The sequence below is a fragment of the Gigantopelta aegis genome, chromosome 7 (genome assembly GCF_016097555.1).
Source record: "Gigantopelta aegis isolate Gae_Host chromosome 7, Gae_host_genome, whole genome shotgun sequence".
NCBI lineage: Eukaryota > Metazoa > Mollusca > Gastropoda > Neomphalida > Peltospiridae > Gigantopelta > Gigantopelta aegis.
The window spans coordinates 11579558-11595374 of record NC_054705.1 but is presented as its reverse complement, the minus strand read 5'-3'; the positions used below and the strand labels follow the sequence as shown (position 1 = coordinate 11595374).

The 15817-nt window shown below is 35.4% G+C and overlaps 1 protein-coding gene across 1 annotated transcript in view; it reads left to right on the top strand.

The window, feature by feature from the left end:
- Positions 1-15817, top strand: part of LOC121377122 (ATP-dependent 6-phosphofructokinase-like) — a 55212-nt gene that overhangs the window by 7419 nt on the left and 31976 nt on the right. The window contains exons 5-10 of the mRNA XM_041505010.1: positions 1103-1198; positions 2257-2349; positions 3693-3818; positions 5651-5715; positions 6799-6889; positions 10350-10376. Of these exons, the coding sequence (XP_041360944.1) occupies positions 1103-1198; positions 2257-2349; positions 3693-3818; positions 5651-5715; positions 6799-6889; positions 10350-10376 (498 nt within the window). The remainder of the gene's footprint in view (positions 1-1102; positions 1199-2256; positions 2350-3692; positions 3819-5650; positions 5716-6798; positions 6890-10349; positions 10377-15817) is intronic.

Sequence of the window (15817 nt, the reverse complement as noted above, 5' to 3'; positions counted from 1 at the left end):
GGACACATTAGGCTATTTCTCTTACCAGCTATTGCACTATGACTGGTATATAATAGGCTGTGGTATCCTATGGAAAAATGTAGCAGGTTTCCTCTCCTCTCTAAGACTCAATGTGCTCTAAACTTCTCAGTCATTCCCATTCCAATTCATGCTCCATGTCAACAGCTATGATATGTGCTGTCCTGCCTGTGGGAATCTGCATGTAAAAGATACCTTATTGCTAATTAATAAAAGTAGCCTGTATTTTGATAGCAGGTTTCTCTCTGTCTCTAAACCACATACTGTGCCTACCATATGTTAAACACCTTTTAGTGTGCTTGAGTGTTTCAGGGCTTGAACTTAACAACAGCACTGGTGGCAATTGCAGTTTTGATATGATTTGCCATAGCTTTAGGCTTTTGCTGATGGCAGTTGTTTATCATTAGTTGCAAAAGTTACTAGTTTAAAATTGCCGTAAACAGGCCCAAAATTGGCATAGATGACCATTTTACCTAAAGCAAAAACATTTCAAAATTAACACTAGTTAAAAATTCTTGTTTAAAAGTCCGAGCCCTGGTGTTAATAATCAAAATTTCCATTTCACAAATAATCACATGCAAAGATGCCACAGTGAAATTTGCCCTCCATTGATCTACTAATCTGTTACTCCATCATTTAATAGACCAGGGGCGGGACGTATGCCAGTGGTAAAGTGCCTGCTTGATGCGCAGTCGGTGTGGGATCGATCCCCGTCGATGAGCCCATTGGGCTATTTCTCGTTCCAGCCAGTGCACCACAACTGGTATATTAAAGGCTGTGATATGTACTACCCTGTCTGTGGGATGGTGCATATAAAAGATCCCTTGCTGCTAATCGAAAAGAGTGGCCCATGAAGTGTTGACAGCGGGTTTTTTCTCCATATATGTGTGGTCCTTAACCATATGTCTGATGCCATATAACCGTAAATAAAAAGTGCGAGTGCGTCATTAAATAAAACATTTCCTTCCTTCCTTAATAGACTCCAAAACGTTGTACCGCACAACCAGTAGATTTAAAATGCCAAATTTCATTGGTTACTGAAAGGCATGTGAGCAGACAGTAAGTTTGTGTTTTATATTTGTAGGAGCGACAGCATGGTCAGCGCTTGAACATTCTGATTGTGGCGGAAGGATCCATCGATAGACAGGGCAAGCCAATCACGTCGGAAATGGTTAAAACTGTAAGTTGAAATAGAATGACCCTCAGATTGGCCTGGGTTACTTAATGGTTATCATCTGCTAATTTATAAATCCCATCATTTGAGATGTTCCAGTGATTGATTTTACCCTAAACCTGATCGCTTGCTCCAGCCATGACTGGTATATCAAAGGCCGTGGTATGTGTTATCCTGTCTGTGGGATGGTGCATATAAGAGATCCTTTGCTGCTAATTGAAAAAGAGTCGCCCATGAAGGGGCGACAGCGGGTTTCCTCTCTTAGTATCTGTGTGGTCCAAAACCATATGTCTGACGCCATATAACCGTAAATAAAATGTGTTGAATGCGTCGTTAAATAAAACATTTCCTTCCTAAACCTGATCAGTTGGGCTCTACCCATGTGATTATTGATTATAAAAATCAGTTTAAAGATCGTCTGTTATTTCTTTTACGTTCATAGGGGTATGATGAAAAACATTTATCTGCAAACTGTGTGAATTGGCGAAGGGCTTTTTGACGTCCCAACCAATGCACAACGATTGGTATATCAAGGGCCTCCGTATGTGTTGTCCTATTTGTGGGAAAGTCATATAAAAGATCCCTTGCTGTTAATGAAAACAGTGTTGCAGGTTTCCTCTGAGACTGAGTAAAACAAATACCAAATGTTTGACATCTATTTCTCGCTTCATCCAGTGCACCATGACTGGTACATAACATCAAAGGCCGTGGTATGTGCTATCCTGTCTGTGGGAGATGCCTTACTGCTAATCGAAAAAGAGTAGCCCATGAAGTGGCGACAGCGGGTTTCCTCTCTCACTATCTGTGTGGTCCTTAACCATATGTCTGACGCCATATATCCATAACTAAAATGTGTTGAGTGCGTCGTTAAATAAAACATTTCCTTCCTTCCTTCCTTAATAGACCATACCCCCAAAACTTTATACCACACAACCAGTAGATTTAAAATGCAAATGGGACAATTTTATTGGTTGCTGAATGGCTGATCATTAATAAATCAATGTGGTTTTGTCTTTGTTTCTTCATACCTGGAGTACGATTGAATGTGTACCTGTGTTTTTTAGCTGCTGACCGAGAGACTGAAGTTTGACACTCGAATCACTGTCCTGGGTCACGTCCAGCGAGGAGGAAGTCCGTCAGCATTCGACAGAATCTTGGTCTGTGCAGGATCCATCAGAGCCATAGAGTTTTATTGTTTAACAAAATTTGCTGCAAATTGTTTTGAAAATCTTTTTTAAATTGATTTTTTATTTAGGCCAAAAAAAAAAATGCGTGTGTTTCAGGTTTCATCTCTGGAAAAAATAGGGTAGGTAGGTAGGAAATTTTTATTATTATTTTTTTTTTTTTTAAACTGTGTTCTTGACATACTGCAATATAACCTGTCTGCAAAAATCGCGGGTTTTTTTTGGTAGTCAATTTTTTAGGGGCGCAGCATAAAATTAGGGTTGGTGGGGAAACCGGAAACACACAATTTTTTTTTTTTATGCCTTATTATTATTATTTTTTTATAACTAAGAATAACAATTTTTTTTTTTTTTTAAACTGATTTTTTGATTGTTATTTTTATAATTATAATAATATTATTATTATTTACAACATTTTGCTGCCCATCTTTAAATTATTATTTTTTTAATCAATTGTTTTATTATTATTTGTCTTCTTCTTGTTATTATTTACAAACTTTTGCTGCCTATCTTTTAAAAAATTAATTTTTGAAATTTATTATTTATTTATTTATCCTTTAAATTTCATCTCATTTCTTCCCAATGTGGCAGCTCCTTTCATTTCCAACCTTTATTGCTGTCTGCCTTCACATGACATTCCTTGTCTCTCCAAGTATGATAGGTGCTTGTCTTTTGTGACCGTTTAAACCAGTGTCTGCCATTTTCCCATATCAGCTTTTGATGTGGGGTTTAAAGACCTAAAATTTTCAGAATTTGGATTAAAGTGCCACACCAAAACTGTTGATGTCTTGTTCTTCAATAACAACTTTGTTACTTTTCAAGACCCTTTCAAATTTAGATTTATTTTATTTTGGTCGTATTTTCATGCTAGTAGTACTAATTGTTAAATTTAACTGTGTAACAACCCCTGTTTATAACCTCAGGGATCGAGAATGGGTGCGGGGACTGTTCTGGTCTTGCCGAACGTGTCTTTTCTTTATTTTTTTTTGTTTGTTATTTTTAATACTGTTACTTGTTTTGGAATAAGAAATATAATACATTTTACAGTTTCCATTATCCTTTACAATTTCCGTTATCCAGATAAATTTTAGTGATTAGTGAATTGAGGTTTTAGTGGAGGATAGGAACTCTTTTTACTTTCCCATATTCACTGAAGGTTCATGCACGCCCATCCCGGACTTAACCTCTGACTTCGCCAGTGCCCAAACTAACAATAACTCCATTACTGTTCAAGACCCTTTAAAGTTTTCTAGATATTTGTTTTTCCCCAACATATTTTCATCTATGTAGTATTAATTGTTGAATTTGAACTCCAGGGATCGAGAATGGGTGCAGAGGCTGTTCTGGCTTTACTTGACGCGACCCCCGAGACCCCAGCTTGCGTCGTGTCACTCGAGGGTAACCAGACAGTGCGAGTCCCGCTCATGCAGTGTGTGAAGAGAGTAAGTTCCTTTACGTTGAAATATTACTTTGTTCTAAGGTGACATGCAGGGATGTTTATAGGCAGTACTAAACCAAATAACGTCTGGCTGGATCAAAGTTACAAGTGCTCAAACTTTTCATAGACAAATGAACACCACAAGTCCTGTGATTGGCGTTGGTTGTAAAAAGAAAAGAAAAAAAGTTTCATCTTGGCGAAAAATGTATGCAATTTTATTTCATCTAGTACATGTATCACTGTGTCACGTAGCCTTGTGCTTGAAACAAGTATGGGGTACCTGTAAAAAAAAGTACTCAAATTTTGTGGGGAACTAGGGTAGTCATAGACGCTACCCGTTATCGCAGAAATGAGCATCTTGATCCCCAATTTTTTTCGGATTCATTTAAGGATCAGGGTTGGTAGTATTTATATCTGTGGTGTTTATGTCAATTGATACGCTGCAGGTAGGAGTTTTAGCCACATATGTTACTATTGTCATCTATGAGATTTGATTTGGTAGTATACACCCTATAGCTTTTATTGAACTGTAAACTGATTTATCTGATATTGATACATGTATATTAATTTCTGTAAATCCTGAAAATAATATGTCATCATATTTAATTATTATTGCATTGGGACAGATTTGCATGGAATTTTTTTTTTTTAATAATGCGTCTGGCAAATACAACTTTTAAACTTAAAGACCACACACTAAACAAAAAATGATGAATTGTTTTCACAGAATTTACTTCAGTTTTAGCTCACATCAGATAAACAATAGCAGTTTGCATTTATTTTGACAGTCAAACCAGTGGAAGCTATCCATCTGTGTTTGTTGGTGGTAATTTTCTGACCTCTTAAACAGAGCACCACAAATAGAATTAGGTATGGAGCTAACATAGTACATCTATCTAGTATCAACAACAACAACAACAATTAATGGACTGTTCCTTTCGCTTGTCCACAATACATTTCTTTTACTTTTGTGTAATCTTGTTCATAACATGACTTTCTAATGACATAAAATACATGTAGCCCTTTCATTCTAATAGATGCTCATGTTTGGGTGTGTTTTTTTTTGCTACACAGTGAATTAGGTTAAAAATATAACCTCAAGTAATTAATGCGTCGATACATCGGACACATTTTTCACATTAATATGTTGGTCGCAATACTTTCATGATTTTTAATTCATGAAATGCTATATTTTAAAATACATCACACATATTTCCCCTTAGAAAGACATTGATAATTGAGGTTGCATACAAATAAACACTAAAGATTGCTGGATGGCTGTACATGTAAATAAAATAACATTTTTGTTGTTTCGATGAGGTGAGGGGGTGGGATGGTAATATATCTTTGAGCACTTTTATTTAATTTTAAATTATGAACAGTGCATATCCTGAAGTTGAAATGTCCAACCTTCACTGGGAAGATCTGCGTGATCTTTACTACTGTGTTGTAGTTAAAGCAGTTGGTATTAAATAGAGATTATTTTACGAGCTTGTGTCAGACTGATTTTACGAAACAAGTGTCACGATTGTTGTATTGCCCGAGCAAGAGCGAGGGTAATACATGAATCCTGACTCGAGTTTCGTAAAATCAGTACGACTCACACGCGAGTGTAATAATTTCTTTATTATCCATATCATTATTGTTGTTTTCTTTATGAATAACAAGACCCAACTCAAAAATGTTTCAGCCATAACTAGAAGGAGATGACGAAATGACGTCGCTTCCCAAAATTACATCATTACCCTTGTTATTACACGTGTGCTTCGTATGATTATTATTAACTCTGTTATGTTGAACCATATTGATAATAAATATGAATATTGAATGTTGTAGACGCAGGCCGTACAGAAACATATGAATGAGTTGAACTGGGCGGAAGCTGTGAGGCTGCGTGGAAGGTAAGTTGGTATTACATCTGTAAGAGATAGAGACGATAACGAGGCAGGACCTACCCCAGTGGTAAAGCACTCGCTTGATGCACGGTCGGTCTGGGATCAATCCCCATCCATGGGCCCATTAGGCTATTTCTCGTTCCAGCCAGTGCACCACGACTGGTATATCAAAGTTATCCTGTCTGTGGAATGGTGCATATAAAATATCCCTTGCTGCTAATCAAAAAGAGTGGCCCAAGAAGTGACGACAGCGGGTTTCCTCTCTCAATATCTGTGTGGTCCTTAACCATATGTCTGATGCCATATAACCGTCAAAAAAATGTGTTGAGTGCATTGTTAAACAAAACATTTCTTTCTTTTTGTTCCAGCCAGTGGACCATGACCACAAAGGTTGTGGTATGTGCTATCTGGTCTGGGATGGTGCATATGAAAGATCCCTTGCTACTAATGGAAAAATTAGCAAATGTTTGACATCCAGTAGCCGATAATTAATAAATCAATATGCTCTAGTGGTATTATTAAACAAAACAAACTTTAACTTTAGAAATAATAAATAATGAGTTATCAGTTATTATAAAATTTATGTCTCGAATTAAAATAATTTTGACAGCTTAACTAATGTTATATTATTAAAATTTAATATCTGCAGTGACCATAATGACTTATGTTATGAAAGGGGTGGAACGTAGCTCAGTGATAAAGCGTTTGCTTGATGTGTGGTCAGTCTGGGATCGATCCCCATCGATGGATCTGTTTGGCTATTTCTTGTTCCAGCCAGTGCACCACAACTGGTATATCAGAGGCCATGGTATGTACTATCCTGTCTGTGGGATGGTGCATATAAAAGATCCCTTGCTGCTAATTGAATAGAGTAGCCCATGAAGTGGTGACAGCGGGTTTCCTTCTCTGAATATCTGTGTGGTCGTTATCCATATGCCTGACGCCATATAACCATAAACAAAATGTGTTGAGTGTTAAATAAAACATTTCCATCCTTCCTTAAATCATTTTGACAGATTAACCATTGTTTTAACTATTAAAAGTTCATTTCTGCAGTGACCATAATGCACATGTTATGATTGTTTTCAGGAGTTTCCAGAACAACCTGCACGTCTACCGTAAGCTGAGCAAACTGAGACCCCCAAAGGCTTTGTGTAGTGAGGACGGTACAGAGTGTAAGGTAAGCCCAACTCTGTCAACCATGCTGGCCACTGAAAAATGAGACTATGATCGTTTCGTTTACGCGTCGCTGACTCATGTCTGCTTGTATGTAACCTTGACAAAAGAGACAATGATCGTTTGGTTTGCGTGTCGCTCACGCATGTCCCGTTTTATGTAACCCGTTTATCGTTCACTATTGACTTTTAAGACATCTTTACATGGTCTTGATGTGACGCGAAACAAAATGTGTTACCTGGATTTGTTTTAGCTGAATCCATAAATGATTTACTCAATTGTTTTTAATTTTCAGAGGCCTGTCGTGATCGTAAATTGATTAATACATTTGTTTATTCGCTTTACTGGCCGCTTGTCACAGAATCGTTAGTGAAATATAGTTGTTAGAGCTCTCTTGCCTGATGTAGGGTGGGTCATAGGATTGATTATCGTTGATGTACCTATCAGATTTTTATTCTTTATGAACCAGGGGACGGGATTTAGGGGTTGAGTTTTCCGCCTGAGGTGCTTGCGTCACAGGATCGAACCACCTCAGTGGATCCATTCAACTGATTGGGTTTTTTCTCGTTCCAACCAGTGTACCACAACTGGTCAAAGGCCGTGGTATGTGCTCTCCTGTCTGTGGGAAAGTGCATATAAAAGATCCCTTGGAAACATGTAGTGGGTTTCCTCTGATGACTACGTGTCAGAATTACTAAATGTTTGACACACAACAGCCGATGATTAATTAATCAATGTGCTCCATTGGCGTCCTTAAACAAAACAAAACTGTTTATCTTTCCTTTATGAACCAGTTTCTCATGACTGGTGTGTCAAAGGTTTTGGTATGTGCAGTCTTCTCTGTGTCAAATTGCATATACAGGATTCCTTTGCACTATCAGATGACATTAAGCAAATATTTCTTTGCTTTATTAGTGTAATATGTAACAGTAAAATTGCTCAGGTAGTGCCTCCTTTTTATCCCTCAGTGTGATTTGCAGGAAATATTAAAAAAGGGCACAGTTGGTCTATTTGACGTGTGTGTCTGTCCGTCCAATATAGTATTTTCGGAGCACCATTCAAAAACCATTTTAAGATAATGTTAAGAAACAGTGTACATCTAGTAGTCTAGTAGTGCCCTTTGCTGTGAGAGAGTTTTCTTTTTGTATATATAAAATGTTTTCAACCAATACAGCCTTTTTCTCTTTACTAAAATTAAAATAGCTTGCTTGATACTGGAATATCAGGTAACCATATTCAAAAGTGGGATACTAAATTCTCAGGTGGGATACCAGATTTTAAAATGTTTGTATCCAACTTGGATACTGCACAAAATTTCTAATCTCGAACACTATATATTTTGACAAAAAACACTGTTTCTGGAGCACAACTTCGAAACTGTTCAAGATAACTTCTCGAATCTTTGTATACATCTCAATCAGTGTAGTTTCCATTTCATTATCGGGGTGGGTGGGTGTGTGGGGGGTGATATTGACAATTGTCTTCTTCTTAGAGAATAGTCTACAGCCTTTTTAAAATATGCTAATTAAAGACTGACCAGTCTGTGTAGACTATTTCACTGTCATCCCAATGATAAGGTAAAGAGTGTTGAGCTACAGTTAGATTTGCTACGGTAAAAATGATTTGTAATAGTAGAACAGATATTTTACATTGTCTAAGTGTAATAAATAGAATCTGTGTCTTTTGTCTATTAGTTATTGATATATACTTCTTTATTAAATGGATTTTTTTTTTTTTTTTAATTATTAAAATATTTTTAAAAATGTAAATAGCTTATTCCATGATTTAATACTTTATTCCATACTCTTTACAGTTAGTATTATTAATGTCACTCATTTACAAAGTAACTGGAAAAAGCATACCTGTACATAACATTAATCTATTTGTTATGTCAGCATTCAGGCCTTTTAATATGTACAGACCAAACTGGGAATAATGCTACATTCATTAGAAGTCGTGAATATCGTATTTCCCAATTCACAAGATGTGAAGATAGTTCCTTTGGCAAAATAACCCGTGAACACAGCTTGTGAACTTGGCAGCCTCTATATTTCGACCGATTTGCTCGCATATGCGACAATTGTTTTCATTTAGCGACAAAATAGAGGATATTCTCCTAGTGTCTTGTGATAACATAATTTAATAAAAGTATGAAATCCGAGGCTTGCCAATTCGCCAAAAATCTAATTAAAAAACTGTATCGTTTGTAAAAAATAATTCTGTGCAGCTAAATATTACTTGAAGTTGTCTTGAGATTTTCTGATCAATTTCGCAAAATTAAAACATTTTGGCATCCAGCTTAAAGCCTACATGTTATTGATAATGACACAGTCTCACATTACTAACATTCACTTGCACCTTACATCTTTGTAGCTTATACAGACATTACAACACCAATATTGTCTGAAATTTGGCCTACAATACCCAGTGTTCCCTCATTTGTTTCTCTCAGTGTACATACATACGGCTTTCCTTTCCCCAGCCTGCGTGACTTTTCCAAGTTGTCGATGTCTACTGAAACTGCTGCATGTGTTTTTGCCAGTTGGTTTTGGAATTACTGCATGTAATCCCAATTAATATTGCAACATGTTTTTTCTTGCAAATACGCACCGTAGTTCATGTTCACGACGTTTAAATTTCGCGAATGACCGTTGGCATCTGTAAGAATCATAATGCGTACATATAAATTTCATGACTTGAGGTATGGGCGCACACACACACACCATCTTATATAGGCTTACGTCCTTAGCCCACTGTCGACAGATTCTCTGCCTATGCTTGCCTTATTGCCGTTGGATAAACAATCGTTATAGTCAACAGTCACATCAGTATCGATGTAGAATATCACTGTATGGTCTAGTCTATGATTAAGTATAACAAAATATACATGATCTTGAAATCATTATAACAAAATATACATGATCTTGAAATCATTATAACTTTAATCAGTAATTCGACATTTTACTATCTATCGGTCAACTAAGCTGAACAATAAATGACTGAGGTACGAAATGACCAAGGTACGAAATAACCAAACAGATATGGTACGAAATAATCATGGTACGAAATGACTATGGTATAAAATGTCCAAATAACTATGGTACGAAATGACCAGGGTACGAAATGACTTGGGTACGAAATGGTAAAATTGGGTACGAAATGACTATGGTACGAAATGACTATGGTACGAATTGACTGGTTACCGGTCTGCAGTTTCTGAGTTTACTGTAAACACATGCAGGGGTTTAATTGTTAGATTTTAAGTTGGAAGTTGGCTGGGACAAATAGTCTGCAGTTTCTGAGTTTACTGTAAACACATGCAGGGGTTTAATTGCTAGATTTTAAGTTGGAAGTTGGCTGGGACAAATAGTCTGCAGGTTCTGAGTTTACTGTAAACACATGCAGGGGTTTAATTGCTAGATTTGATTATGTTTACATCTTGTACGTTTGCTGATGTTTTGCAGGGACACCGGAACTGCACCCTTCATGTCGTGAGTTTTACAGTTCATAACTCACTCTTTCATCAGTATTTATAAACAAGACTAAACATAATTATAATTTATGTGGCTTATAGTTTATGCATAAATTACGGACCTTTCTACAAAAATGCCAGATACTACAATCTAAAGCTGGATCATTTCCAGTTGTGTTCTCATTGACAATGGACCAAATTTACAAAGCCTGTTTATGATTTACATGCATGTAACTACATACATTTGCAATGCTTAAAGAGACATTCCTGAGTTTGCTGTATTGTAAAATGTTTCCGACTAATGAAAATATTTCTATATTAAATATATTTTCTTTTTAGAATATCAGTGTCTGTATATTCAATGTGTTTCTGGTCATCTTAATATTTATAAATTTTGTACGAAAAAAATATTTTAGGAAATAAAATGAAATTTAATCTAGAACAAATACTAGAACGATCAGAAACACGTTTAATATACAGCCACTAATATGTTATGCAGGAAAATATATTTGATATGTAATTACAATCGTTAAAAAGTCTCTGTTAGTCGATAACATCTTAAAAATTGCAGGATTGTCCCTTTAAACACCTGCGTTTAACAGGGATACAGAAATCAATAATATTTCACTAGCCAGCCGGACCAGAACCAGCTCAAATTTACTAGCCAGCCAGAATTTCTACTAATCTGCCAGTCTATAGAACAACACTATATTAATTATTATTGTTTAACAATATCTTTATATATATATATATATATATATATATATATATATACATACAGTATATTATATGTATATACACACACACACACACTTGCATTAATAAGAAAAACATTATTAAGGACATTTTGTAAGTGATCGACATTATGTGACAAACCAACAAAAATCAAACTCCAAACCCAAGTCAAGACTAGGTTTTTCACATTTCTTTCCTGAATATAGATTTAAAAAAAATTCAAGTGACATACCACAAGTATTTAACACAAGATTCTATTCAAAACACGTCAGCAACATATTTGCAATGTAAACAAACCATTTATAGGAACTATTAACCTTTGACCGGCTCTGTTTCCAGGGAATCAGGCTAAATCGCAGTTACTATCAAAACGGAACCATTTTCATTGTTTCATTTGTTTTTTTTTTTTTTTTTGTTTGTTTGTTTTGTTTTGTTTTTAGATATGACGGCATTTCAGTTTAGCAGTTGGCGAAAATGATGTTGGCATGTTAAAACCTGAAAATCATAAGCGTACTAGTCCTGGAGTAAACTTTAAATTCTGGCAATATTTATATTGATATTCGGGAAATATATTCTAACCTGACACATTTTTACCATGTATTTCATTCTACTCTCAACGTTAGTTGTAATCCATGTAAAAATTCGTAGTGATTCATTTGCAACCCTACATGGATATATGCTGTTTGGTGTAAGGCTGCCCCCCGCCCCCCCCCCCCCCGATCCCCCCATTAAAAATTGGGAGTCCGTACACCTATGCTGAAAATATTTTGTCTGAACATCCATTATTAAATGTTGAATAATGTAAACAACGCATGTTTGTAATGTCATTTTGGCCATACATTTAAGTTATGCTTTTGTTTAAGCCATATAGCCATACATTTTAGTGCCGTTTGAGCCAACTCTAGGTTCTGTTTTTATCCAGTTTGGTTCCATTTTCATTTGGGACCGTTTTGGCATGGTTCCGTTTTCACTATAACTCATCTCAGGAATACCATGTCTGCGCATTTCGGAACTCCGTAGTAGTCTATTGGCAATATGGTATATGTTTCATTGTGTATTTCGTCATCATTCTGAACCGTGTGTTTGAATGTTTTGAAATTCTGGCATGGCTGACGTGTCGCGGATTCAATGGAAAAAAAATAAAAAAATAAATTAGTCAGTCAGAAAAAATAACCAGATCGCCCATCGGACTACTAATTGCATTTTTTAACTCGTCCGTCCAAATTTTTACTCACATTTGTCGAGCGGGCGAGTACTTTCTGCACCCCTGGTTTAAGCAAAACAGGCTTTGTAAGTTTAGCCCTTAATAATTAAGCAGGGTTTCAGCAGCCGTTGCCAAATCGCCATATGCGATTTTTAAAGTTGACTTTGACGAAGGTACACGTGTATGTCATTACCAATTCATCAAAAAGCTAATTCGAAAACTACTGTAGGTGTATAACTATTTTTACAAATAATTCTGTTTATAGCTAAATGCTAAATGTTACTTAAATTTGGCAACAAATTTTCTGATCGAATTCGCCAAATTGCTATTAATGTTTTGGCATCCCACTTACGCCTTAATGAAGGCATTGATTTTAAAGTGGGTGAGGAGTGGTGTTTAGATCAGTTAGTAGAGACCCGTTGGTTGCAGGATTGAATCCCTTTAGTGGATCTATTCTCTTGTTGTGTTTATTCACCTCCCAAGCAGTGCCCCATCACTGGTATTTCAAAGGCTGTGGTATGTACTGTCCTGTCTTGCATATGAAAGATCCCTTGCTGCTAATGGGAAGAATTTCCTGTCCTGAATGGAAGAACCGGCTGAGGCCGGTACTTGTGCCCAGTACAGGCGTGCGTTACAACAGCTTGCTCTGAATGTGCACGTTAAAACAATTTTACAAGTTCCAATGGGAAGAAAGAAAAGTAACTGGTTTCCTCTGAATTACCAAATGTTTGACATCTCATAGCAGATAATTAATTAATTAATTAATGTGCTCTAATGGTGGTGTTAAACAAAAAATACTACAACTGTGAGGCTAATAACTAGCCATTAACTCACTGTCCTGGAGGGCCAGAGCCCAGATAGTTGAGGTGTGGGCCCAGGACAGTGCTTGAACCTTAACTGGATACAAGCACAAATAATCCAGCCAGTATATATGGAGTGGGAGTTCTGATATTGGGAAGATATTCTGTGAGATTACATTTTTTATTTTTTTTTAATGTTGACATTGTTATTGTCTACCAGCTAAAAAAAAGAACTTTGGGCGATCCACATAAATAGAAATGTTTTATTTAGATGTAAAACATTCATACTCATTTCAGTGTTAGTATTTAGTACAGTATATGTTGTGAATTTATATCCTATAACTTACTTAATAATATCCATGTATTAAACCCATTTAATATTTACCGTTATTAATCCAGTTAAAACATTTTTTTGGCTGTCAGTGGGTCATTTGTTTACAAACCAGCAAATTATTGTGATAAGATTTAGTCAACCTACATTTGTGAAGTCATATTATTGACACTAGAACTGTAATTTACTAAATATTGAATTAAAATGTTATTTTTGAAGTGTTACAGGATAAATAGAATTCGCTACTTAAGTTTTTTAGTGTAAAATATCAAACAGAGCCGTGACAAATACCAATTAACATTCAAGACTAGTTTGATATTTTCCATATTAAAAACCACTTGTGACGAATCCTCTGTTTATTATACATATAAAGTATTAATGTTAGTATTTATACATTCGTATACGCCTATAGCATTGTCTGTATATTCATCTGTCCGTCCATCCATCCGTAAACTTTTAGTTTTCAGAGCATCTCTTTCCTATCAATTCATGTAGGAATCATCAAATCTTGCTTACAAGTACTGTTTGAGATGGCAGTGTGTCACATACCATAACTAGGTCACCACCACCCACTTTTCACACATTACTGCACATTAACGGAAATTGATTGTCCGGGCCATGCATATCTTCCTTATCAATAGAGTACATGTATCATCAAATCATGCATGCTCAAGTATAACTTGTTTTCTTTGACGACTTCAGGAAAGATTGATACATGTTTATTTATTATAGTAATTAATATATTGCTGTAATAAATAAATTAATATAACATTTCTATCATTGTTATTATTAATACAGTGAAATTCCTTTAAACCGGACACCCTAAGAACCAAGTAAAACGTCCAGTTTTAAGAGGTATCCGGTTTAGAGAGGTTCTCTTATGTACAGATATTTAAAAAGGGACCATAAAAGATGTCTCGTTTTGAGCGAATTTTGGTTTACAGAGGGTCTGGTTTAGAGAGCGTCTGGTTTAGAGAGGGTCTGGTTTTGTGAGGTTTCACTGTATTAGTTATCAGTACTGTATACCAAATAGCATCTCAACAAGGTCAAAATTCAAAGTGCACCTAACATCGAATGTTGCATTTAATAAGACCACACGTGCCATTGGTGAGATATATGTCTCAGAACTTATTATCATATCATAAAGTATTTCTTTAATTTAATTTGATCTAGTATCACTGTATCAACTACAATAACTATCACTGTACTTGAAACGTATCCACGAAAACTAGGATGACAAATTGTTTTGTGGAACTAGTGTAGTCAAATAATCTTACCTTTATTTATGAAACTAGCAGGTGACCCCCCCCCCCCCCCCCCCCCCCCCTCCATTTGTTTTTCTGATTTACTTCATCGGTATTTATAATTTATATCTTTGGTATGTACACGTATGTTGACTGAAGCATTGCATGTAATAGTGTTAGTCACATGTTCCTGTTGTCATCTTCACATTTCCTTAGATTTTTACTTTTTTGATTTAAGGTATTTTTGGTAGTTCAGGGCCGGTATTTATAAAGATTCTTAAATGCTTAAGAATTCTTAAATATAAGATAATTCTCAGAATTACTCTTAAATGTAAGAATTTAAAAATAATTATTAGAATCCCTGAGAATTTCTCTTAAATGTAAGAATTACTCTCAGATTGCTCTTAGAATTGAGAAAAAGTTAGGAGTCATATGAAGGACTTAGTTGGGTTAAGAATTCTTATCTCGGACAAAATGGCTGCCATAATAGGGATTGGAGGGCAACGCAGATGAATATTTTCTCTTGTCCACCAAATGAACAAGACTCAATGTTTCATCTTCAGTCCAGTTCGGTTTGCTTGCTTCCGTCATGTTGCAGCTCTACTCGTTGGCATTTGATAGTTCGTCTGCCTGTTTTGCCACGTGATATTAAATATAAACGGGAATATCCCCTAACAATGAAGGGAATTCCATCTGAGAATATTCTTAGTGTTATACTTAAGACTAAACTAAAAGTTTGTATCAGATGAATTTTAAAAATAATTTTAAGAATATTTTTATACTCAGAGTATTTTTAACATGTTAAGAATTTTTTGAGAATCTTCTTTAAAAATTCTAAGAATCTTTATAAATACCTGCCCAGTACATTATAAAGATTTCATAATATAGTGACAAGTTTTAATTTAATTTTACTTCTCGGTTTGGCATTAGACAGTTGTTAGTAACAGTTGATAAACTATTGGTAAACATGACGTTGTAAATAGGAATAAACTAGTCTTGTTAAATGTAAACAAATTATATTTTTACTTATTTGTTAAAAATTTAGTAAAATTTTATTAACAACAAAAATTCACAAAAAACAGAACCAAAAAAAGCTATGAAGTATGAAATATACATGTATGTACATGTACATATACACACACACAC